We start from the raw sequence: 25,675 nt of genomic DNA, 5'->3' as shown, positions 1-25,675 counted from the left end.
GGAAGATTGATTCCCAATTTTCTGAGAAACTGCCACATTGATTTCCAAAGTGGCTGTACAAGTTTGCATTCCTAACAGTGTAGGAGTGTTCCCCTTGCTCCACATCCTCTCCAACATAAGCTGTCTTCAATGTTTTTGATCTTATCCATTCTGACAGGTGTAAAATGGTATCTCAGAGTTTAGCATATTTCTGTGACCCATTGCTAATTTTCATGTTTCTATTTTTACCTAAAAATAACATATTTGGCAGTTTATAAAATAAGACACACCAAAATACCTAATATACTACAGGGGAACCCCCTCAAAAATCCTCCAATGTCCAAGGAACCAGACTTGTCCAGAGGAAAAATTAAACAAAGAATTATTTGTTGGCATATCCACTGAAGAAGAGGCTTTTGTTGAGGAAAGTTCCCTTGGGGCTGTTAATAATAATATTCCCCATTATCATCTACAAAGTCTCTAATTACCTGTAAATTTAAAGGGTAAATCTCCTAGTGTGCAAAGAAAATCTGAAAATGCTCAACAGTTTATGCTACATAAACTAGTAAGTGGAGGGTCTCCTATTTGTATGTTTCATAACTTGTGCATCGCTGCTGCTGTTAAGTGATTTTCCCACTGCAAACTGAACTTCAGAAACACTATGTTCTTCCTGATATGTGGATGCCTAGCAACCCATACACAACACACATGCACATACACACACACGCACACAAACATGCACACACATATACATAACACACGCACAATGCACACACACATACACACATGTACACATACATGTGCACACATGCACATACATACACACACACACACACTCTATCTCTCTCATGTACTCAGATGGAGCTGACATATTACACCTTGAGGGACACACTGAACAGAATGATTCACTGTGACTGATTTTGGGCACTCCACAGATCTATCCATTCTGCCACATATGGAAGAATGTCCTTTTAAAGACTGAATGAGACTCTGTCCCATGTACACACCACCTTGTCCTTATCCACTCACTGTTACTGGACATCTGAGGTGTTTCCATCCTAAGACTATCTTAAGTGTTGATGTAGCAACATGGAAACTCATGTATTACTGTGAGGTCTTCATTTTGATTCATTTGGGCAGGCTCAGAAGTAGATTTGCTGGCTCACATGATAGATCTATTTTTAATTTCCTGACAAAATTGTGTGTCACGGTTTCCACACTGATTTCTATAGTGGCTATAACTTTTTACATTATACCAGAGAGAATATTAAATTTTACTCTAAAAAGTTATTTTCAAAGGTAATTTCTAAGGATAAAAGCATCATCGACACAAAGAAAGTTAACAGATTCATTTCTGAAAACTTGTAGACACAGGGTGTGGAGACCCACAGAAGTTTCCTAGTGAGATCTGAGCTTGCATTACCCAGCAGGGCTGCATAGGGGAATGATTGAACCTCAGGCATGGTTACCAGGTGTTTAGAAGCGTCTGCACTTGGCTGTGAGGTATGCTTTGATCTAGCGGGGAGGGGGGGGGGGGTCTTTTGCTCTGCCCCTTGGCATTGTTATTAAAAGCCCTTTCAAAGAGACAGAAGGGGCTGCTGGGTTTTGATCCAGGTCCTTCCGAAGCTATCCTGTGTTTCTGTCTGTCTCCTCTCCACTGTCTTTCTATCTACAAATTCCTTATTCCTCTCTCCTCCTCATAGGAATCCTTTAAAAGGTGGGAGCTGGTCTCCCATAACAAGGATCAAGGGAACAGTTTATATGTATGAGCTAAGATGCCTAAGTATAAAAGCCACTGTTCCCATTGTAAAAGAGTTAGTGCTATGTAGTAATATTTTGCATAGAAATAAATATCTATATTCATAATTATCATTCAGATTTCTAAAGTACTCATTTCCAAGTAACATGTTGTTTCTTACTGTCCAGAGAATTACTTATTACAGCTGTACTTTAGGTTTCAAATGAGTGAGTTCATACAGCATTCAGCAAAGCAAAAATAAAAGAATAAATAGCAGGCAGCAGACAACAGAAGCCACAGACAGAAGCAAAGCCATCAAATCAGGCACTTGTAACATCCAGTAGAAATGCAGAGAGAGCAAGGAGAGGTAACTTCATCAAACCAGGAGCTTACAGAATCCCAATTAACAGAGGAGCAAAGTTTCTCTATGATGAGCTTCCTGCTTCCCCTTCCCAGTGCCAGAGTTTTTATCACATAGGATAAGTACTAATCTTTGTTGGAAAGGGTGTCTCCCATTGGCTGTTCTCAAGGGCGCCATGCTTAGCTACTTCCTGTTCTCTTTCTCCCTGTCACAGAGATAAGGGGTCAACCATCCCCAGGATGGAAAGTTTGGGCAGATTTTTGAAATAAAAATGCTTGAGTCTGAAGTAAAGGGTGGGGGGCAGGGGGATAAAGATGTTTAAGTGTGAGACAAAGGAGGCCTCCTCACCTGAGAGTATCCTTCCAACAAGCTTATATATCAAGTAACAGTTCACCAATTTAATGTATACTATACTTGTTTAAATTTAATGTTAATATCTTTCATTCTTCTTTGCAAGGCTACTTCATTGACAGATTTGCTGGAGTGCCATGTACTAGCTATGATCTCATTCCCTTAAACTCTTCTTTCCTTCATCTTTGATTTTGATATCAGCTATCATTGTCAACACACGGAAGGAAAGCTCAGAAGCAAGTGTGCTTTCTCATCTGGGCAGTAGGACCACAGCTATTTCTCCTCTCTGATCAGCGTGCTGTGGATGGATGGTACTCGACCTTCATTGCAGTGAAATACTTGGAGGGGTTCTCCAGTGCTTTGCAGCAAAAAATTCCCTTGTCAGGCACCTCTTCCTGAATTCTTGCTGTCTTTATCAATTCTGATTTTGTAATTGTTTTCTATTGGTGATTTATGATCATATATTTATGTTTTATAATCATATTACCTCATGTTCCTATTACTTTCCATTGCATCATGGTTTTGCTGAACATAGTAGCATCTCATTCTGGGTTTTCTTTATGGAACAGACATGATGACAAGTTTGCTTCCCAGGGGAAGCCATGACAGTTCTTCTGGCCTTAAAGAGCCTCAGGTTTTCTCACTTGGTGATTGACATTCTGCACATAATTAGCATCTCATAAACTCCAATGTAGCGTAATTGTACAATTTTTAGGCTAGTCTATAAGGTATAAAACATGAACTTTCCATAGGTTCATGAAAAGAAACAGCATTTGCTATCACATGAACTAGTCTACATTTCTTTTTAGCCTTCCTGGTAAACTTAAGATTTGAGAATATTGTGGTTAGCTAAGGGGTGGTAGGATTTGTGAGATACAGTACAAAAAGCAGATTATACCTGAGAATCTAAGTTGCTCTGTTCAGAGCACTCCAGTCGATAGCCACTCTGAGCCCTGCTCATTTCATTTACCAAGAGGTAAAAGCTGCAGGCTGATAGAATCAGGAGGCTTCAGAAGAGCTCCAGGCTTAGTGTCTCACAGAGTGATTCACCTGAACTCTGAGTTCTATTTCACCTGAGGAGAGGAGGGATGTATGTAAGTAGCCAAATACTTTACAGCCTGGATTTGTAGTCAGGCTCTTGTGGCTTGTTGGAGTTTTTACCTTCTCTGAACCAGATAATTATATTTTGAGAAGGAGTGAGTGTTATTATCTCTTTTAATCTGGAAAACATTTTTGAATAATTGTTAATGAAAGTAATGCTTGGGAAAATTTATAGTTAAATACTTTATAACAGAGTTTATAATATTTAGATGTATTAAAGTACTATGAATTACATGATTTTTTATTTCATCTCTTAAAATATATCACAAAGTGATTGATATTAATTTTAGTTGTTTCATTATAAGAAAAATCTTAATAGAATATAATGATAACATATTGTCCTTATTTTTAGCAGTACTTAATGAGAACTCACCTACAGTCTCTTATCAATAAAATATTTTTAAATTTTAAGCATCAAATTATTAAATCTTAAAGATTAACTTTTTCCATTTTTAGCTTGGTGGTTTCTTTGGGTAAATATTGAAACTTAAGTATTAAAGGACATGATAAAATTAACAAAACATTCAGCATCAGGGAATATGTATAAACAAAATCTGTCTTCACTCCTAAACTCACCTTCCACAGATGTGAAAACTCAGTTTCATGTGATGCTGTCCTCCTCCTTCATGACTTCTTAATGACTGGAATGTCTGTACTAACAGCATGTTTCATACCACACAGTAATATCACTTTGTTCTCCACATCTTAGGGCAGGAACAGACACAGAGATCCTGCTTATACGAGCTGTCCCCATTCTCTCAGATGCTAACCCCATGCTAAGAATCACCCGTGTTTTAGATGAAGCCTGAGCTTTGGCCTGAATGCCTGTTCCGCATCTCCATAGCCAGACCTCAGTCAGAATATCCACTCCAGGTCAGGACCCAAAGCATCGTCACCTCTACACAAGCGCTCAGTAAAGCAAGTGAACGCCCAGCCCCCTCCCGCACACAGCACCACCCACCTGAGAAGTGACAGCTGTACATCCTTTTTCTACCTGTGGACTTCAGCTTCTGAGCACTCTCCCACCCCTTACATTCCACACGCACCTGCTTCTGCCTGGCCTTCCCTCCTCATCACCGTGCCATTGCAATCTGTCTGCAATTGTTTCCAGAGCTCACTTTCTAAAACGTGTCATGGCATATAACAATTTTGAAGTTCACCAACCTTCAGAAGAGGCCCTTAACTGGTCTGCATTTCTAGACTCTTTCCAGATTCCTTGCCTTCCAATACTTTCGTGATGATACAATACTACATTGTGTATTGTGTCAAAACACCTTCCTATCACTGAGTATCTCTCTTGACACATCCTCCTTTTGTCTGAAAAACTTCAAACCATACTTTAACTTCCTCATTACTTTTGTCATAAACTTCAGTCATGAATTCTGTATTCACAGTGGAAATTTATGCTAAAGGTTTTTCAGGGTAAAATTCTGCCAGAGAGAGAGAGAGGGAGAGAGAGAGAGAGAGAGAGAGAGAGAGAGAGAGAGAGAGAGAGAGAGAGAGAGAGAAACAAAAGAGAGAGAGAAGGAAGGAAGGAAGGAAGGAAGGAAGGAAGGAAGGAAGGAAGGAAGGAAGGAAGGAAGGAAGGAAGGAAGGAAAGAAGGGAGGGAGGGAGGGAGGGAGGAAGGAAGGAAGGAAGGAAGGAAGGAAGGAAGGAAGGAAGGAAGGAAGGAAGGAAGGAAGGAAAAATAAAAATAAAACTTGATCTTATTGGAGTCTTATTCAGAGAACTAATTTGCTAGTTTGTGAAGGTTTTGTCATCCTGGGCATACCATCTAATGCTCCAGCTCCATAGCATCTTTCCAAGTAAGTGGACACTAAGGTGTCTTTCCTTTACAACTGCCATCTTCCAGTAGGCTGGGGAAATGGTTTCTCCAGGCCCTCCTAAGGCACAGAAAAAGAACTGGATTGCAGAATATCTGTTTTCCTTAATATTTTACAAGAATTCCTGATGCCTATTATTTGGTTTGTACTTGTAATACAGATTCTTCATGATTAAACAACATGCAGCTACCTATCCTTGGGAGCCCACTCAGTAAAATGCAGTAAAAGGCACAAGCTTCCCAACTCTGCAAATTCTCTATTTGTCTCATGTCTCGATTCAAATCAGGATTATTTCAGGTCTTGCTATTCACAAAAAAAAATCTTTTAAAAATCTTTATTTTGAGAGGCCCACTCTCCCACTGCCAAGCCACACAGGCTAGTGGGTGCCACTGCCAAGAGCAAATATGTGGTGGAGAAGTGGAAGAGAAAGAGAAATGGTGGGGGGTTCGTGTACATGTAGAGACACGATGGTGGTGAGAAACAGGTTTAGATTAGTAGCCTGAGCTGCCACCTGAGGCCACATGATGTCCTGGCCTGTGCTGCTGCTGAGGGCATGTCCAGGTTTGTGGTCCTACCACAGCTGGGCCTGTGTTGATGCCACGGCCCATGTCACCACCAAAGGCCATGCAGATGCTCGTGGACTGGGCTGCCACCTGATGCCGAGTTAATGTCCAAGGACCTTGCTGCCAACTGGGCCATACTTATCTGAGTAGCCTTCACTGATGCCCATGATCTGGACTGCCACATAAAGCCATGTTGATGGCCAAGGGCCTTGCTGAGCAGGCCTAGCCCCTCGCTAGCCCTGAGAGACTTGGCCCTGCCCCTCTCTAGTACTGGTGGCATGGTCTTCAGAGCTGGCGCCTATGGCCTGGGCACAGGAGAGCTGTGGCCCTACCCCTTGTCAGCCCTGAGAGAGCTGACCCCCCTCTTCACAGGAGAGTTGGTCCCGATGGCATAGGTGCAGAGGTTCTGGCCCCAGCTTCACCCCTGCTGACCAACACAGAGTCTCCAGTGTGGGAGAGCTGGCTCTGCCCCTCACATGAGGGTCAGGGCCCGACAGAGGCCAGGGCTTACCAACTCAGCTACCACCCATTTTGAGTTGGCCCACCCCAACTCTACCCCATCTATGACCTTCTGGAGCCCATGAAGGGACCAATCCTGCAGAACCACAGCAGTAGGATCTCCCTGACTCCAGACAACAGCAGGATATCTGAGAGGAGTTTTAGTGAGTGTCCAGTATTGATGATGTAGCAGAAACCAGAGGCCTCAAGCCAGAACAACAACTCATTGCAATGAACATTTGCAAGTAAAGCTGTTTAGGCAAAAGGGTATACTGCATGACACACCATAGCTCCCAATATCACGACAATGAATCAATATGTGATGGAGAGGTGGGCAAGGCTAAGGAGTGAAATGGTTTTTTTTTTTCCTTTTCTTTTTGGAGGGAGCTACAAGGATAGAGGATGGACATGGAAGGACTAGGGAATCAGTGGGATTGGGGTGCATGATGTGATATTCCCAAAGAATAAAAAAAATTGTTAATAAAAACAATCTTATTTCCTGCTAAACAGATGAAAATATTTCTCAGTTGCTATAGTTTTGCACAGTCTGTATAACAGGATGAAAGGTGAGCAATATTTAAAATAAAAATTCACATAAGATAGTAATTCTATGACTTTATTTTTCTGGATCATACTTTCTATTTCCTTTTGGTGGAATGAGATTTCATTTTTTTTTTTTTTTTTTTTTTTTTTTTTTTTTTGTTGGTTTTTCGAGACAGGGTTTCTCTGTGTAGCTTTGCGCCTTTTCCTGGAACTCACTTGGTAGTCCAGGCTGGCCTCGAACTCACAGAGATCCGCCTGCCTCTGCCTCCCGAGTGCTGGGATTAAAGGCGTGAGCCACCACCGCCCGGCGAGATTTCATTTTTTTATATTATGGCCTTGAAACAGTGTAGGATTTTTTCCCTGTCAAAGTACTTACTCTACTGTCTATTTTATTTAAAATAAAACAGACATTTTTATTCACTCAGAAAGGCCCAAATCTTTTCCTAAACTATATTATAATTCTATTTCTTTCTCTTTAAATGTAAACTTTATTCACAGCCTTAATAGGACTTCTCTTCACATTTACCACTTAATGGCAATTTTTTCTAGCTATAAAATAAATACTCTCTAATGTTGTGAACAAGATTAAAAATGAAATTATTCTGATAATAATAACTCTTATAAAGCACTAGCTTTTTATATTTATGTACATTATAAAAATATGAGATAAAATAATGCATCTTCGTATGTAGATTGATTAAAAAGCATCAATCGTAGTCTCTTGAAAATGTTCAGGGGCATTTTGATAATTAATTTATTTTGTATTTTAATTGCACTGAAATATTGTTAAGGATAAATTTTGGCTACCGGTTTTTGCAAAACACTCCTAATTAAACATCTTTAAGAACAAATTTTTCATTTTGCTAAGTGCTTCATGCAATTTGCAAAAGAAAATGGAATCACATTTTAGTGTTAAAAGGCTCCTCTTGAATTATTACATCCATTTTAATGGATGTGCATTTTAAAAATACATACTTGACTTACAAAAGGAAGTTCTGATATCTGCATTCTATTTCAGAGAAAATGGATGGAAAGCCTTTGCTTTCCCATTGCTCCTACAGCACCATCAAAGCCTACAAATGTGATGTTCAAGACAATAAGCCTTTCCTCCCACTGTTAGCCCTGAACTCTCTGAACAGGACCTGTAGGCTGATGCCTCTACATGAATCCTAACCAACTCTCACTTCATATAATAAGCAAGTCCATTTAAAATAGCTGTCATAGTTCATGTACCTAATAAGAGTTATATTCTCTTCTAGGAGGTAGGGATACAATAGTGGGCAGTAGAAATGGATTATCTACACTTCAGTGACTTTCTACTTGGAAAGAAGAAACTAGACAACAAAATATGAACAACTGAGACATATACATCTGTGGGTTTGGGGAAGGGTTGGCAAACATTCCTGTTTTAATTTTGGAAAAACTGCTCATGAGAGACCTTTGTGGGGAAAAAAAGGCAGTTTGTGTTTGAGATGAGAATGTGAAAGGTGGGGTCTAGAGAAGAAAAGAAAGCATGGAGACCAGCCAGTGTGAAACTCTTAAGTTTATACAACATAAGCTAGATGTGTCTGAAAAGAAAGGTAGAGTATTTTGCATGTGGTCAGCATGGGGTGAGGAGGTCTAAGAATGGAGGAAAGTGATGAGTGAAGCAAAACTGTAATGATTTTGTGGACTGTGTTTGAGAATTAGAGGGCCTTCTGCTCATAGCAAGCCACTGAGGCTTTCAGCCAGAGAAAGCTGTGGCGAGGTGTGAGATCTACAAGGGAAGGCAGCTGCTCTGTAGAGAAGTGCAAACATGAAAGAGGGATGCTGTTAGGAAACCACTGAGGAAGAGACCCCAGGTAAGGTGGTGGCTCTGCAAATGGAGAGCTGGAACAAGAGGGAGCCAAGTTGGAATCAGAGGCTATTTAACAGACAAAATTAGAGTGAGAAGTAAAAACAGAAACTAGGGATCATCCCTGAAGTTCAGGTTTGACACCCTGCAGGGACAGTTTCTGGATATGGAGGAAATTGGAAGAGGAACAGTGGAGAGAAGCAGGATTTGTGGTGCTGGTGAGGTGGTCAAGCGGAGGCAATTGCAAAAATCGTCTGCCCAGGGAGGGAGAAATGCAAACCCAAGAGTCATCAGCACATAAGTGGTATTAAAATCATGGTGGTATATTTTGGAGATCAGCCCTCTGTCAGATGTGGGGTTGGTGAAAATCTTTTCCCGTTCTGTAGGCTGACATTTTGTCTTATTTACTGTGTCCTTTGCCTTACAGAAGCTTCTCACTTTCAGGAGGTCCCATTTATTAACTTTTGCTCTCAATGTCTGTGTAACTGGTGTTATATTTAGAAAGTGGTCTCTTGTGTCAATGTGTTCAAGAGTACTTCCTACTTTCTCTTCTATCAAGTTCAGTGTAACTGGTTTTATATTGAAGTCTTTGATCCACTTGGACTTTAGTTTTGTGCATGGTGACAGATATGGATCTATTTGCAATCTTCTACATGTTGATGACCAGTTATGCTAGCACTGTTTGTTGAAGATGTGTTCTTTTTTCCATTGTACAGTATTGGCTTCTTTGTCAAAAATCAGGTGTTCATAGGTGTGTGGATTAATGTCAGGGTCTTCAATTCGATTCCATTGGTCCAAATGTTGGTTTTTATGCCGATACCAAGCAAAACAGTATTTCTTACATAAGATTTAATATGTCAAGTGATATTTCTAATTATGAAGTTCAATGTCAATTTAATTAAACTTCCCTGAAGGTTCCTAAGGCTTTTAATTGAATGAGACAATCTGTGTTCAAATGAGAAAAAATGATATATGCCAGCTATGAATTGTTAAGAAGTAATATTAATGATAGAAGACTTACCTTAGCATACATCAGAAGACAGTACTCAGACTTTTTGTCAAATAAATATTGTTCTAAAATAAAAGGTGACTCAGTAAAAAACATAGGAAGCCTGAAGTAGATCTCAGTATTTGTAAGAAATTAAAGCATGACAATGTTGGTCATTTAAGTAAATGAGAAAGCGTGAACTATTTAGTAAATACATTTGTCACAGTTAGGGATTCACTTGATATAAAATGTGATTAGACTGACTTATGACATGTTGAAAACAGCTACCTGGCATATTTTTTACCAAGAAAAACAAGACTAAGAAAAATTCATTATTAGAGTTCATGCTTAATAATAATGGTACAGAGAAGTTTTCAATCCATGTCTACAAGTTACTATTCAGGGAGAGAAGGAACATCCAAGCACATATAAAACAATGTACTTTTATAAACTAACAACTCTATAGCTTCCTATATGTGTATTTTGTACTCACTTATACAACTGCAGAGAAAAATGTGGTAGAAATATGCTAGCTTATGTACTTGGGTGGTTGAGAATGACAGGTGGATGAAAGACTAATGCACGGTATTTGAATTATTTATAACTATTGAAAATATAGATATGGAACAATCATGCAAATTTACAGAAGTCATACTTTAATTTTACATATATATGAAGCATCAAATCATAGAAAGTTTGATAAAGACTTCAATTGATGTATTTTAGGTGTAATCAGAAATATGAACTTTGTTACAATCCACTATTCAATCCACATCCTCAGCAATGTTGGAACTTTTCTGTGATGTTCTTTAGATTTATGGAGAAAGCAGAAGTTCAAACATCAGTCAATGAACACAGGATAGTATGGCCCTTGTGTCAAATGCCTACTTAGCAAATCATGAGTGATCCAATAATCACTAAGAGTTTCTGGGGGGCTTTGGCTCCTAAAACACAACATATTCAATTTGCATTTTGAAATCCACTGGACACACGCATACACACAAAAAAAATTTTACAGGTCCAGCTTACAGAAATCTGGAAGTAAAAATCAGACAGAAAAACAAAAGTGCAGCCTATGGGTCTGACACAGTAAGAATAATGCACTCAGAGAGCTAGACTACCAAGTCCAAGCTGTCCTTCAGGGGGTGGAGCACCGGGTTGGAAGAGAAACCTGCTGACAGTGGATGGTTCCAGCTACAATAGCCATGTCCAAAAGGCTGACAGAGAACTCAGGTTGGCTCCCAGACTAGACACTCTTGCTGTGATGGTTTGTTTCCATGCCTGAGTGTGGTGAAGCTGGGATCACAGGTGTTTCTGTAGTTCAGTCAAGTACACATATCTATCAGCATTTGGGAGCATCACTTGCTAAAGTCTAGGTTTCTGGCACCTTTTGAAGAGTATTTGACAGGTGGGGCAACTCTTTGGGGTCTCATTCCTTGTTGAGCCATATCTATTGAAACAGCATTCCATTGTAACCTCCATTTGTGAACATCTAGCAGGATAGTCTCCAGCACATCCGTACACATATGGACCCTCTACATTGGATTGTTGCTATTTAGCACAGTGCCTTAAAATCAACCACAAAAATAATTTAAGAAAGAAGTCAAATTATTACCCTCATCTGGATATAAAGGAAGCAGTAAGTGACCCAAAGAAGTATTAAAAAGTATTTACTTAGAGTTGTGGAGCTAGCTCATCAATGAGAAGCACTCTCCTTACAAGCACAAGGACTAGTTCAATCTCCAAAACCTACATAAAAAAAAAGCCAAGAATGACAGTGAACTCCTGTAATGCCAGCATTGAGGAAGAAGAAGTAAATGTCTGGGGCTTGAACCAAGCCAGCATGGAAAGTTCTAGGCTAGTGACATCTCCTGATTAGTAAGTGTGAACAAAACAGAAAGATGAACATACAGAGAGAAACAGGGAGAGAGGGGGAGAGAATGTGCCTTAAGAATGATGCCTAACAAGAGGGCAGAAATATTGTAAAAGTCAGAGAACCAGGACATCTTCTGTGAGGTAGTATCCTCTACTACAATAAAGAGCTGCACCCTTGAAATCTCAGCAATACAGTCACTTAAACAAGACAAGTGCAGTGATATCACCAGTGGATATCAGTGTGGATAGAGGAAATCTCTCAAGGTCACACCCCTACATGAAGAGCTATAGACAATTAATGGTTACTGAAAAAGGAAACCTCAGCCTTCTTCAGGGGACAGCCCCCTTGATAGGTTATCCAATCACAAGTGGTCAGACACACATATAAGAAACACTAAATGGACTCGGAGGGGCGGGGGGGGGCAGTGTGGGTGTGGGTGTGTGTAAATAATTCAAAAAGAATTACATGAATTACACTGTTCAGCAAGTGTAATCAATGGGAAATGGTCAGGTTAAAAGTTATTAGCATGATGGTCACCCTTCATTCACAGCCCATCCCCTTATGTCTTTAATGTGTATATCTTAGAACATGTCCACCTTAAGTTCAACATATGACAGGTGCTCTGAAGTCAGAGAGGGACAGTCAGGCTCATCCTCTACATCACTGTCTGCACTTTGTCTGGCATTTCCAAGTTCAAGTAATAGAAATAACATTTTCTAGAACCTGTGAATCATCTCAGTCCTATTTCTTACTCCCACATTAGTCAGTCAACAAGCTCTGTCAAATCTGTCTAACTTGCTTATTCATTTCCTTCTGTCTGGAACTCTCTGCCTCCTTTTTATCATTCAACTTTCAAATCCAATGCCACTTACCCCAAAAGGTCTTTGGTGGTCCTTGCAATATAAAATAGCCACTTCTATGACTGGAATTTTCCAAGCACATAATTACAATTTCTATGTTAGCATAGATGAGTTTCTCAGATTTCTCTGTGAGAACTTGAATCTTCCCCAGTCTATTCACCACTTTATACTTACTGCATGATAGACTGCCCAGTGTATTGGATACAGAATATGAATATAGCCTTCACGTTCACTCATTATGAGATCCATTCAGCAACTGCTTATTGGGCACTTCCAAAGCAGATACTGACTCAATTCAGGAAATAGAAGGATGGATAAAATAAATCCTGTCCTTCACCTCATGAAGTTAGTATGTAGAGACAATTATCTAATAAGTACACAACTAAATGTCAAATCACAACCGAGCATGGTGTATCTTATTTTCCCTTTTCTAAGTGTCCATGGCCTGTGCTTTACTTCAGTTTATCATCGGAATCATCTACTTTCTGCCTTCTACTCTCATTAACACCTGCTCTGTGTTCAAAGCTAAAATAAAAATCCACAAATCCAGTGTCAATTCTGACACTGAAATATTTATTTAAAAAAAACCTTTGGTGACTTTATTTTTTAGCAATTTCAGGAAAAAAATATCTGTCTTTGCCTCCCCCTCACCACCCTTCCCCTTTCTCACAATACCCACATTCCCAAGAGGTGGGGTGGGTGGTTTTTGGCCTTCCAGTGAGTTATGGATAATTGTCATTGTTTAGAATAGTTGGTACAAATTGTTAATTGATAATGATCAGAAAAAAAAGCTAAACAAAAGAGATTAGATTCAGCGCTCTCGTTTGAAAAAAAAAAGAAAATGAAAAAAGAGGATATAGATATGATAAGATAAAAGGGAAATTATTGAATCTACTCTGAAAAGAAAAAAGGGAGGATATATATGATAAAATAAAAAGGTATATTATTGAATCTACTTTTAGAAATCAACTACTACTTTTAAATATTTGACATTTGATTGGATTTTTGTATATTGTATACAAATTTTGTATATTGATTCAAAGTTGAGATTGATTTCTTTAGAAAATACTATACATATATTTCTAATCTTGTTCAAGGTATTATACATATACAGTTCATTTAACAATGTAATGCAAATTACTAATCCTTGAAAGTTATTATTACCAACTAATTAGGATATAAAAAATGCAAGTTAATAGTTAATCATTACAAACTTTTAGTCATAGTAGGTATGTTTTCAAGGTCAAACAGAAATATATTTTAGATAAACAGGTCATCTTCAAATACTTCAGAGATCTACAGAATATGGCATTTAAGATGTTTTAATAACATAGTTTCTTTTTTATGACAATGAGACATGTCTGCTCCTGGCAGCACCAATATACTTCAGAGAAGATGATGGGCATTGAAGAAACTCCGTATGAGGTTTACTTTCCTTGTGGCAAAAGTTAGCCACTGGGCATACTGCTGACAGTATGCTGTCCAAATGGACAAGCAGGACACAAAAGAAAGAATCACCAAACCTTGCCAAGACAGGGTAGGAAAGCCCTTTAGAAAATCCTGCTTCACAGATGACTCTGTCAGATATACTAAGCTCGAAGGTCAAAGATGGATGCCCCAATATTGCAGAGGAACCTTCGGTGACTGTCCAGGCAGCTGTTTCTGTCACTTCTCACATTTTTTAGAAGTCACTTGTTTGCTCTTCCTGCATACTCATGTAATATTATTTCCTTCTTGGGTCTTTGAGGGAGTTGAAGATTAGATAGTTATAGTTTTCCTTGTTAACAAATTCAGAAAAGAAACTCATTAAAAAGGTGTAAAGTGTATAAGCTTGAAAAACATCAAAAGATAGTTTGGGGTTGGTAATACATGTTAGGATAGAAAGTGAATTAGGTACAACATTTTGGACTCACCAAAATAGGATAGATAATAGAACAGTTTCTCTGAATTTGTCAAATGTTAATGACTGAATATTGTTAATGTAATTCTTGACTGTATGTATTGTATATAGTTATTGTACTTATCGTATATAGTTTTTCTTATATTAGTTATAACCTTTTATTATTTTAGACAAAAAAGGGGAAGTGTGGTGATATATTGTGTACCCTAATAAAATATGCCTGAAGATCAGAGAACAAAACAAGCCACTACATTAAACAGAGTCAGGCAGTGGTAGCACACACCTTTAATCCCAGCACTTGAGATCTCATGCCTTTGCTTGGGAAGTCACATGCCTTTAATCCCATCACTAAAAAGGAAGTGATATGGTGGGCAGAGAAAGGTATATAAGGTGTGAGGAGGAGATAGGAACTAAAGTCTTTCAGCTGAAAAAAGCTTTTCAGGCTGAGGAGGAGTTGAAGAGGTGGCTTGTTCCTTTGTCTCTCTGATCTTTCAGCATTCAGCCCAATATTCTGGCTCCAGGTTTTTATTAAAAGACAACTTAGCAATTTGTGTTACACATAAGTTACACACTTTTCCCTGGACTTTTATATATATGGTCCCTCAGCCTGACACAGCTTTCCCCATTCTTCACTTACTTATTACCCATGACTCTTTCAAGCCACTCAGACTAACAAAAAAAGCCTCATAGATGATGTAGATATAGATAGATATAGATGACATAAATATAGATAAATATAGATTTATCACCTCTATTCTATTTATTGGCTTGTTTATTATTTCCCTTGAAAGCCTAAGAGTTCCTTTTGGAAACATTTTTCACATTCTCATCTTTATTGTGGTCAATATATAAAGTCTATGAAAGGGTGGCTGAATAGATATAATTTCTTGGAAAAATTAAAAGTATGTAATAATATTCAACAATAGAGCATCACACACATACCATTAATGCACATAAAGGGATGGGAAAATGCATGGCTTAATAGTAGTTTACTAAGCATGTAAGAGACCCTGGTTTTAATCCCCAGTACTGTTTAAAAAATTAATAATAAAAGAAGGGTACAAAAAGGATATTGACCAGAACATGAAGCTTGGAATCGAATTGAAGACCCTGACATTAACCTGCACCTGTATAAACAACTAATTTTTGACAAAGAAGCCAAAACTGTACAATAGAAGTCTAATTTAAATCTTTTCAACACTAGTAGCCAACACTCAGAAATTTGAACCCTAAATTCTGTTATTGATGTTAAGAACAGCAACTATCCATAACAGTGAAGAAATATGGCAATTATACCATAACAAAGAAAGACACTTTGCAAGGTGTTTACCACCATTTAAATCTACTCAACACAAAATGTATTAGCATCCCCTTAGTCATTAGTGAGATACTTTAATAAGTGCTTAGGGGCTTCTCCTCACTATGCAGGGAGTGCAGGCAGAAGCAATATTGCTTTGTGTGCTAAGAAAATTTGAGTGTTTATGGCAACAAATAATGTCTAGTGTAGGCCAGGACTTGATATGGCCTTTTGCTGTCCTAGGAATGCTGACTTGTCAGAGAGGAAAAGGAAAGAATGTGCACAAAGGTTAATCGGCCCTTGACCAAATGTCAGCATCCATTTGCAATCAAAATGTTGTTTGTGTCATTAGGCATTAAGGGTAAAATGAGTATTTAACAAAAGTGCGAAAAAAAGATGAATTTAGTAATTCTACCTGAGGATGTCCTAGTGGAGAGAAACTACTTTCAACCCACCTGCAATGGCTCAGGGGAACCAACTTTTTGCCACAAAAGGATACATGAAGTAATGGTGCAGGGTTTTACACTTTAGCCTTGATGTTAGCAAAGACTTCATCTGACCAGCTATAGAATATGCACCCAGGGTTCTGTAAAAACTCATTAAATACCTGCTGCATCCCAGGCATAGGGCTCCATGAAGTCTAATTGTTGGAAGCAAAAGCTAAGGATTTCTAGTGGAAAGGCATCAACACTAATAGGTACAAGATTGTTCCAGGCATGGAGTTAAGGTCCTAAAGAGCATCAGAATAAGCCAGCCACTGAAGATAATTTCCTGTGTAAGATAAGATGGAAAAGCAGTGCTACCAAACCCATACCAGTTATTTTGCAGGTGACCTGGCAATCACCTGTAACCAACTTCAGACTCACTAGCAGTAATGGGGAGGAGAGATTGTCTAGATGTTGTTATTACTAGATGGAAAAGAAACCTTGGGGTAGATGAAAAATTTGAAAAGAAATGAATGACTGAAGGTACCCATCTAACTATCAACAGTGGATTGACTCACATTCTCTGAGACTGTCATTCTCAACTTGCAAAGTAATGAAACTGGAGATAAACTCAAGAATGAGATGTTGTGGTGATATTGTATCCCCCAAAATAATGTACACCCTAATAAACTTATCTGGGGTCAGAGAACAGAACAGCCACTAGACAGACATAGAGGCCAAAAAATGGTGGCACTCACACCTTTAATCCTAGCATTATGGAGGCAGAGATCCATCTGGATCTCTATGAATTCAACGCCACACTGGAAACAGTCAGGCATGGTGACACACGCCTTTACCCAGGAAGTGATGGCAGGAAGCAGAAATGTATATAAGTTGTGAGGACCAGGAACTAGAGCAGGTTAAGCTTTTAGGCTTCTGAGCAGCAGTTCAGCAGAGATCCATTCAGATGAGGACACAGTTGCTTCCAGTCTGAGGAAACAGGATCAGCTGAGGAATTGGCGAGGTGAGGCTGTGGCTTGTTCTGCTTCTCTGATCTTCCAGCTTTCACTCCAATACCTGGCTCCAGGTTTGTTTTCATTAATAAGACCTGTTAAGATTCATGCTGCAAGATGTAGCTTCATCTGTGTTGTTCTTTCTAGGGTGGAAGGATCACTCAAAGCCTTCTTCTGGCCAAGGCTGGTTGTATTTGTTTATTGTTTTTTTCATTGGTGGATCTAAAATAAAGAAAAATAACAGGTGACTAGAGATGAGAAAAAGAATCTCAGCCCACCCCACTTTCTCTCCATCAACACCACAGACACCTTCTAGAAGCTGTGGCTTCCAAAGGAGGCAGGGTTTCCATGCCAAAGATGAGAAGACAGTGGGGTCAGCAGCTGCAGCGAAATGCCAGAGGAAAAGGATGCTCTCCAATGTTGCATAGCAACAGCTCCATGATGGAAAAGTGAAGCCTTAACACACACACACACACACACACACACACACACACACACACACACACACTAAATATTAAAAACATTAAATCGGTTCTAATGTCAGTCGGGCCTTTCAAGCATGGACCCTCTAATCCAAGGTTGTTTATTCCATTGTACTCGTGAAGCACATGTCTTCAGAGGACCCAGTTATCACCAGCAGGCCCAGGAAATTAAAACACCAGAACATTCTTAGAACTCATAATCAAACCCTAACAATAACCAGACTTCATGATCCTGTTATTCAAAGCAAAGTTTCTTTCAATTAGCTTTGAAATTAATTGTTTAGCATAGAATGTCAGCTCTGTGTCCGCAATCCTTTGATAATTACTGCCTGCTGTTAAGGCGTCATTAAGTTCCCATGTTGAAAGCTGATGACTATTTCAGATTCCAGGACTTATTCTTAGCACAATAATGCTTTTAACAATGTGTTTATTGTTTTTGCCAATACTTGTTAATTGACTAAGCCCTGAAAAGTTCATATATTAAGGGCACAATAGGAATAATATATCACTTTTTCATACTCTTTGGTATGTAATAGTTTAGCAAATATTTGAGTACAGAGAATTTTGCAGAAGCTTCTTATTTCAGTTCTGATGAGAATTCTGTTGCAAGTTCTTTGTTCTTTTGTCTTCTGTCTCTAACTTGGAGCATACAGTGAATAATTTATCAGTATAGGTGTTGAGACACTTTATTAATACAACATCTAGTACATATCCCAGCCTCAGAAAGAACCTTGGTTTTGGAGGATCCAAGACTTACTGCAGAGCATTAGCTAAGCTGAGGAATGAACAAATGTATCCAAATTCAAATTACAAAGCAAATTTGAGAGAGAGGAAGTTGAAAACTCCAAAAATAGGTTTATAGTGTCTGGGTGCCAAAAAGTCATGAGAAGCAATTCATATTGATGGCAGTGAAGCGGATAAGACACAAGACATACTTAGGGAAAAGCACCAAACACTGGTGACTAACTGTGTTGGAGTCATGCAAGATTGAAGGAAGGGGAAATAGACTGTTTGCTACACAGGTGAACCAGGTTTTCAGTGAATTGTTCCATAAGCATTATGAATAGTGTTTGGAGGTGGAAGAGATGCAAGGAAAGGAAGAGATTAATTTGAATATGTTAAGCTTTATTAAAATGCCCAAGAGGCAGACAGGGTTGGGTGGATCCAGTCTGATGACCATCAGGGCTGATATTTCTGCATCCACTTTCCTGATTTGCAGGAAACCTTGCCCTCCCTGTGTGATTGTGTAGTCTTCCTTCATGTATGTATGCCCTAATTGTCTCTTTTTGCAGGCATAATCATCATGCTACATTAAGGTCACCTTGATGGCTTAATTTTAAATTAGTAACTTCTTTAAAACCAGTCACATATTGTGGGTGCTAGAAATTAAGATGTTTAATTTAAGCTATGAGTTTTAGAGAATGCAACTCAGTCCACACAGAAGTGATGGAGCTGTATTCCCTTTGATAATCATACAGAGCATGCATTCAAGGAAGAGTTAAATTGGCACGTTATTATAGCAAGCCAGATAAAAATAAGTTTACTGCATAAATCAGTGACAATAGAGATAGAGAGAAAATAACTGATTTCTTAAATATTTAAGAAATAAAATTGGTACAATCAACATTTAAGAGACAAGGAGAGAAAAAGCCCTGAGTGAAATTGTACTACATTACTGCAGAGAGACAGAATCAGCAGTTTAGTGGAAAGGAATTAATCAGTATTGAAAACAAGCAGCTCCCATTGGAAAAAACTGAGGTGTTGACTGGGGAAGGAGTTATAATGGTCTGTGGATACTTGACACCTCACGGTGATGCCCCTGGCTTTTGTGTGCTGGACACAGGTGAAACCTGGAATGGAATATGCTGCAATTTTAGCATCACAAGAAGCTAAGGAAAACATCCATGTATCCTTTCCACATACTGAGCACACTGCAGCCAAAAAAAAAAATCACATGCCTTTCCTAAGGCTGGCCTAAGAAAATCAGATGTAGGGCCCAGCCTAGAATTTCTTCCACGTCACCAAAAAAAGTAGATCAATGGGTCCAGAGCTCTGTGTGTTAGAAAGAGAATGATTTGTGAACTAAAATAGGTCATGTGTGGTGGTTTGAAAGAAAATGACCCCCAAAAGGATTGGTATTATTAGGTGTGGCTTTGTTGGAGTAGGCATGGCCTTGTTGGAACAAGTGTGTCACTGTGGAGGCAGTCTTTGAGGTCTCATAGATGCTCATGATATGGCCAGTGTCTCAGATCACTTCCTATTGCCTGTGAGTGAAGATGTAAGAACTCTCAGCTCCTTCTCTAACACCATGTCTGCCTACACGCTGCCTTGCTTCCCACCATGATGATAATGGACTAAACCGCTGAGCCACTACAATTAAATGTTTTCCTTTATGAAAGTTGCCATGGCCATGGTGTCTCTTCACAGCAATAGAAACCCTAACTAAGACATCATGTATATGACATACACCTATAACCTCAGCACTAAAAGGCTAAGAATGATAGATTGCCAAGTGTTTGAAGCCAACCTGGGTAATATAATGAGTTCAAAGACAGCATGGGCTACTTACCACAACTCTGCCCCCAAAACACAACACAAAGAAAAAGACGAAGGAAAGGGACAGATTGTTCCTTTCAGAAAACAGTTCTTGCTACTTCCCATCACTCCCCATCATTGTGTGCGCCGCCTGTGTGTAGTGCATGCTCAATAAAAGTTAGTAAATAAGCAAGAAATAAGTGTTGACTGGTGCCAGCTGTCAGGTACACATATAAATTGTGGGGTGGGAAGCAGCAGGATGTAGATTGCAGGCAGCCTGGGAATCTGGAGGCAGTCGGGAGGCTGACAATGAAGAGATGCAGGGAAAGCTTCGAGACAAGGTCTTTCATGAAGGAGGTGAGCAGGGATGGGATGAGGACACACGCAGAGACTGCACCTGAATTAAAGGAGGAAATACTTCCTCTGGTGTTAAACCGAAAGAGTGGAGTTTAGAGGCAAGTGTGTAAGGAAGGCAGCTAATGCCTAGAAACCCTGTCAAAGGTGTTTGCTATAAAACCTCAGTAGCATGCCTGGAATCCACTCCTTTCATTGTTTCATGAATGCTCGAGGAAAAACAGAAACCTAAAATAGAATTCATTCTTGCATCCAATGGGTTTTCTCACTGTGTCACTTCCCTTGCCATTTATCTCACTCACTCCTTGTTCTGGAGATACTTGTGGGCTTTTCATAAATAACCTCATAGTTATTTATTGATCTCATTTTGTAATGCCTTAACAGATATATACAATATTTAAAATGTTATTATGTGCATTATAGAATAAAAGTATTTCAAAACTTGATTTAACTAGAACACAATTACATTTACTTTAATCATCCTCTTGGATTTTTTTTAACCTACATTTTTTACATTTTCTTGCTTTTAACTAAAGACTACCTGGCAAAGGACTCCACTTTATAATAAAAGCATACTCACAGTTCATTGAGTTTTATTAATCTCATGTGTCTAATGAGATTATAGGTTGTAAAAACTTTTATGTAATGTATGTTAAGAATTAAATGTTGCTTGCCGAAGGAGGTATATCTACAGCTACAACAGAACTCTTGCAAATGAAGCTCATAGATCATAGTGGAAGGGGGGTACAAAGACTGATAAAAAAAAACTGAGGAACAATGAGTTTGCTGTAGAGAAACTACACATATAAATCTTACCAACAAAGCTGCAAAAATAAGATCTGAACAACCAGGACACCAATGTTCATGCTAATATGAAAGGGGAAAAGCTCATGTGACCTCAATGCTAGTCAAAGAACTGCAGGCAACTGGGAAATGCTGAGACTGGGAAAAGCAGTCTTCACCAGGGAGGAGTCCCTAGTGAGTTATCTAAGACCAAGTGATCAGCTCTGAAGTCAGATACATAGAAATAACATTACATGGACTGAGCATGTTATATTTATGTATTTAAGAGTGTGTGTGTGTGTGTGTGTGTGTGTGTGTGTGTGTGTGTGTGTGTGTATTTAAAACAACAATTAAAAGAAAAAGAGGCCATAAATTTGAGAAAGAATTGAGGTGGTGAGGATATATGTGAAGGGTTGAAGGGAAAAAAAGGGGGAAAGAATGTAATTATGTTTTAAATTTAAAACTAATTTTTAAAGATATTTTAAAGGGAAATTTATCTACTGACATTAAAAAATCATGTGTACCTGTGCCCCAGCTTTAAGGTCAAGCTATATACTATAATACTTTAAGATTTTAGCTGATGCTTAAGTTTAGCTGCTTTGATAGTGAGGTGAGAATAATGACTGATATATTACCATTCTGTTGGACAGTTTCATTCTTGTATTATTTATGACCTATGAAAACAGCGAATGGTCAGACAGAAATCTAAGACAAATACTAAGACATGATTTTTTTTTAAATGTGGGTGTCCTTGCATTTGGGGCATAGATATTCAGAACTGAGACTTCATCTTAGTGGTTTTTTTTTTCCTTTGATGAGTATGAAATGTTCTTCTCTGTCTGTTTTGATTAATTTTAGTTTGATGTTTGTTTTGTTAGATATTTGGATAGCTACACCAGCTTGCTTCTTAGGTCTGTTTGGTTGGAAAAACTTTTTCCAATTCTTTAGTCTGAGCTAATGTCTATCTTTGATGTTGAGGTGTGTTTCTTGAATGCAGCAGAATGATGGATCATGTTTTGGTATTCATTGTATTAGTGTCTTTTTATTGGCAAATTGAGTCCATTGATTTTGAGAGATGTTAATGGCCAGTGACTTGGCTCTACAAAAGCTTCTCAGTTTCAAGAGGTCCCATTGATTGATTGTTTGTCTCAGTGTCTATGCTACTGGTGTTATATTTAGGAAGTGATCTCCTATGTCAAAGCGTTCAAGACTACTTCCTACTTTCTCTCCTAGCAGGTTCAGAGTAGCTGGATTTATGTTGAGGTCCTTGATCCACTTGGACTTAAGTTTTGTGCACGGTGACAGATATGGATCTATTTGCAGCCTTCTACACATTGATATCTAGTTATGCCAGCACCATTTGTTGAAGATGCTTTCTTTTTTCCATTGTACACTTTTGGCTTCTTTGTCAAAAATTATATGTTCGTAGGTGTGTGGGTTAATGTCAGGATCTTCAATTTGATTCCATTGGTCCACAAAGACATGATTTTTTTAAGTTCTGTAGTTACCAGGTTGCTTACTGCAAAACCATCTGAAGAAAATACAAAAGGAGCATGGTGGTGCTCAGCTTGAGCTTGACTTCAACCATTCAGTTTGATGCACATATGACTTATGAAATTCAGTCATTGAACAGTTTGTGTTTATAGTTAAGAGTGTGTGTGTGTGTGTGTGTGTGTGTGTGTGTGTGTGTGTGTGTGTGTGTAACAACTACTAAATAAATAGAATCTGTGAATTTGAGAGATAGCAAAATAGGTACATGGGAAGGGTTGGAGGGAAAAAGGAAAGGGGAGATAAGATGGAATTATATTTTAATTTTTTAAGAATTTTTAAGTGTAGTCATATATTTCAAATCTAGGAAAACAATATTTTTCTGTAATTTTTGCACATTCTCTTTTCTCTTGTTATGACCAAATGAAAATGTGAATCAATATGCACACATTTCCATATTAACCTGCAAATAAACATTTCTTTAAAATGATAGTTTATTATGCCTAAAAACAAAAAAATGAAATCAAACTTCTTTTTTTAAAGATTTATTTATTTATTATGTATACAGTGTTTATTATGTATAGAGTGTTCTATCTGCATGCCAGAAGAGGGCACCAGAACTCATTATAGATGGTTGTGAGCTGCCATGTGGTTGCTAGGAATTGAACTCAGGATCTCTGGAAGAGCAGTCAGTGCTCTTAACCTCTGAGCCATCTCTTCAGCCCTGAAATCAAACTTCTAACAAAGTTTGAATACAAAATATGCACATAATGAATGTACATTGCCTGTCAAACACACCAACAAGGAATTGATTCCATCAGTGTGCAATCCCAATGTGCTTTCACTTTTATATTCTTGGCCAGGTTCTTCTATTGTGTAATAATTGTGTAGATTTGGAGTTTCTTCTTGCCTTCTAATATGGAAGTACTTGAAGATTAATGTGCACTAATTTTAGTTGTGTGCAAAATATTATTGGTAAATATTACATTTTCATTCTTTAATTGAAATTATAAGTTCTTTTACTGTAAAGAAACACTTCTAACATGGCTTAAGGTATTTGACCATGATTTAATATTTTATAGAACCATAATTGTGCTTATCTCAGGACTCATAATTTGCTTTGTGATTTGTTATTTGAGCATATCTACTTTTTAAATTATTTGCATTAATAAAAGTGTAACAGTTAAAACAAATAAAATATAGTACATCAAAAATTGTGAACAAAACAATGTATAAACAGTTAATTGAAGTCTGCGATTTGTGGTCTCCTGGGAGTAAAGTGTAGAGGAAATAGTTTGACTGGCTGATTTAGAATGGCTTCTATGATCAGTTCTGCTCAATGAATTATCTGTCATAATTTGTGACCATTTGTCACATGTATGAACTGTAATAGGTTTAGTACAAGTGCCTGTGTAAAAATGCAAGGTTTTGAAGAAGGTTTCCTTACTTCTAAACAACCATGCTGTACTACGGATTCCAGAGATAGTAAATAGTCTTGTAAATCATTTCGTTTTAATATATATTTTTATATTACATTCAAGTCTACAACTCTTTTCAAGATACAGAATGTCTATATTTCATTAAAACATGAAGAAGCTATTAAAATTTCTTATTTAAATATTTATTTGAAAATAATTGCTTGTTCCAAACCTAATATAGTCTTAGAATCAGGAATTTGTTTGTGTTTTTTTAGAAGCTGGGTCTCAGTGTATACTCCAAGCTGGCTTTAAACTTATAGTCCTTCTGCCTCAGACTTACAAGTGCTACCAGGCCCATCAGTCATAAGTTATTTTAGTATAGTAAAATGCATTCTTCTACTAAGGTATGCATCCATATGTATCTGCCACTGGTATCTTTGATTTTTCTTACATAAAAAAATTTTAAAGACACTTTAAGATTTAACTGATTATTCTGCAGTGATGGGATATATGAGAGGAAAGGTTTACGGAACAGGACAAGTGTGTGACAAGTCCTTTCAGAGACTTCCCGGTGACACACTTGGTGAAATACCAATGACTCTGGACTGGTTTAAGCAGCATGCATCAATCACCATTGCTTGAGTTACAGAATAGCTTGTTTAAATGAGCACAGATATTCTCAGAAATATAAACACAATATTTACTCTAGAGAATGGGATATTGATCATCCAGGGAAATCTGGCATTCTCTTTTAGGGAAGGAAGCACACATGCATTCCATCATCCAGTCATGTCCCTAAGTTTAATGACTGATATTTTACCTAATCCTAGACTTGTTCTTCCATACAATGCCTTCCTCAAATCCTATTTGAATGCAACATTAAAGCAGGTCAGCATTCTGCCTCCCAGTCATGTAGACCAAGTGGTAGTTACTGTAGTCACCTTCTGCCTCAGAAGTTCCGTCTTTTGGGCATTGAAATTGATTTTTCTCATCTTAGCAACTGAAGATCCCGAGTGTTCCCCTTGCCCAGTTGCCTGAGACTGTACAGTGGCACCTACAGCCGAGGAGGAAGCAGCAGCAGCAGGAGCTTCAGCACCAGTAGACTTTGGAGAGGTAGTTCTCCCAAACCCTGTTATGAAACCAAACATTTGTGGTGTGCTACCTGCCAATAGGGGCAGCCTTCTTACTGCCTCTCTGTACACAATGTTTGGTCTTTGTTAAAATTTAACAATTGTGTTCCTGACTAGTAGAGAGATCTGACATTTCTCCCAGTGTATTCTGTTGCCATCACTTGCAGTGAATATGAAATTTTACCAGTTGCAGAAACCCACAAACCTCATACTTCAACTTTATTTTCCAGTGTGTTATATAAGGGTGCTGTCGCATATAATTTGGTTATTTTTAAATAGATTAAGCTATCATTTGAAAGCTGTCTAAATATCATAAATAAGAGGATTTTTCTAA

General features: G+C 38.2%; 1 protein-coding gene across 5 annotated transcripts in view; it reads left to right on the top strand.

Moving 5' to 3' along the window:
- The window catches only part of Lrrc7 (leucine rich repeat containing 7), a 475,963-nt gene that overhangs the window by 268,653 nt on the left and 181,635 nt on the right, over window positions 1-25,675 (top strand). The window contains exon 8 of one of the 5 annotated variants that reach the window (XM_042280208.2): window positions 25,209-25,322. The exons of the other annotated variants lie outside the window; for them this stretch is intronic. Within the exon in view, the coding sequence (XP_042136142.1) occupies window positions 25,209-25,215 (7 nt within the window). The 3' untranslated portion in view covers window positions 25,216-25,322. Of the gene's footprint in view, window positions 1-25,208; window positions 25,323-25,675 lie in introns of those variants that run through there. 5 annotated transcript variants of the gene reach the window in all.

The sequence above is a fragment of the Peromyscus maniculatus genome, chromosome 6 (genome assembly GCF_049852395.1).
Source record: "Peromyscus maniculatus bairdii isolate BWxNUB_F1_BW_parent chromosome 6, HU_Pman_BW_mat_3.1, whole genome shotgun sequence".
NCBI classification, from domain to species: domain Eukaryota; kingdom Metazoa; phylum Chordata; class Mammalia; order Rodentia; family Cricetidae; genus Peromyscus; species Peromyscus maniculatus.
This window is presented reverse-complemented; position numbering and strand designations above follow the sequence as displayed.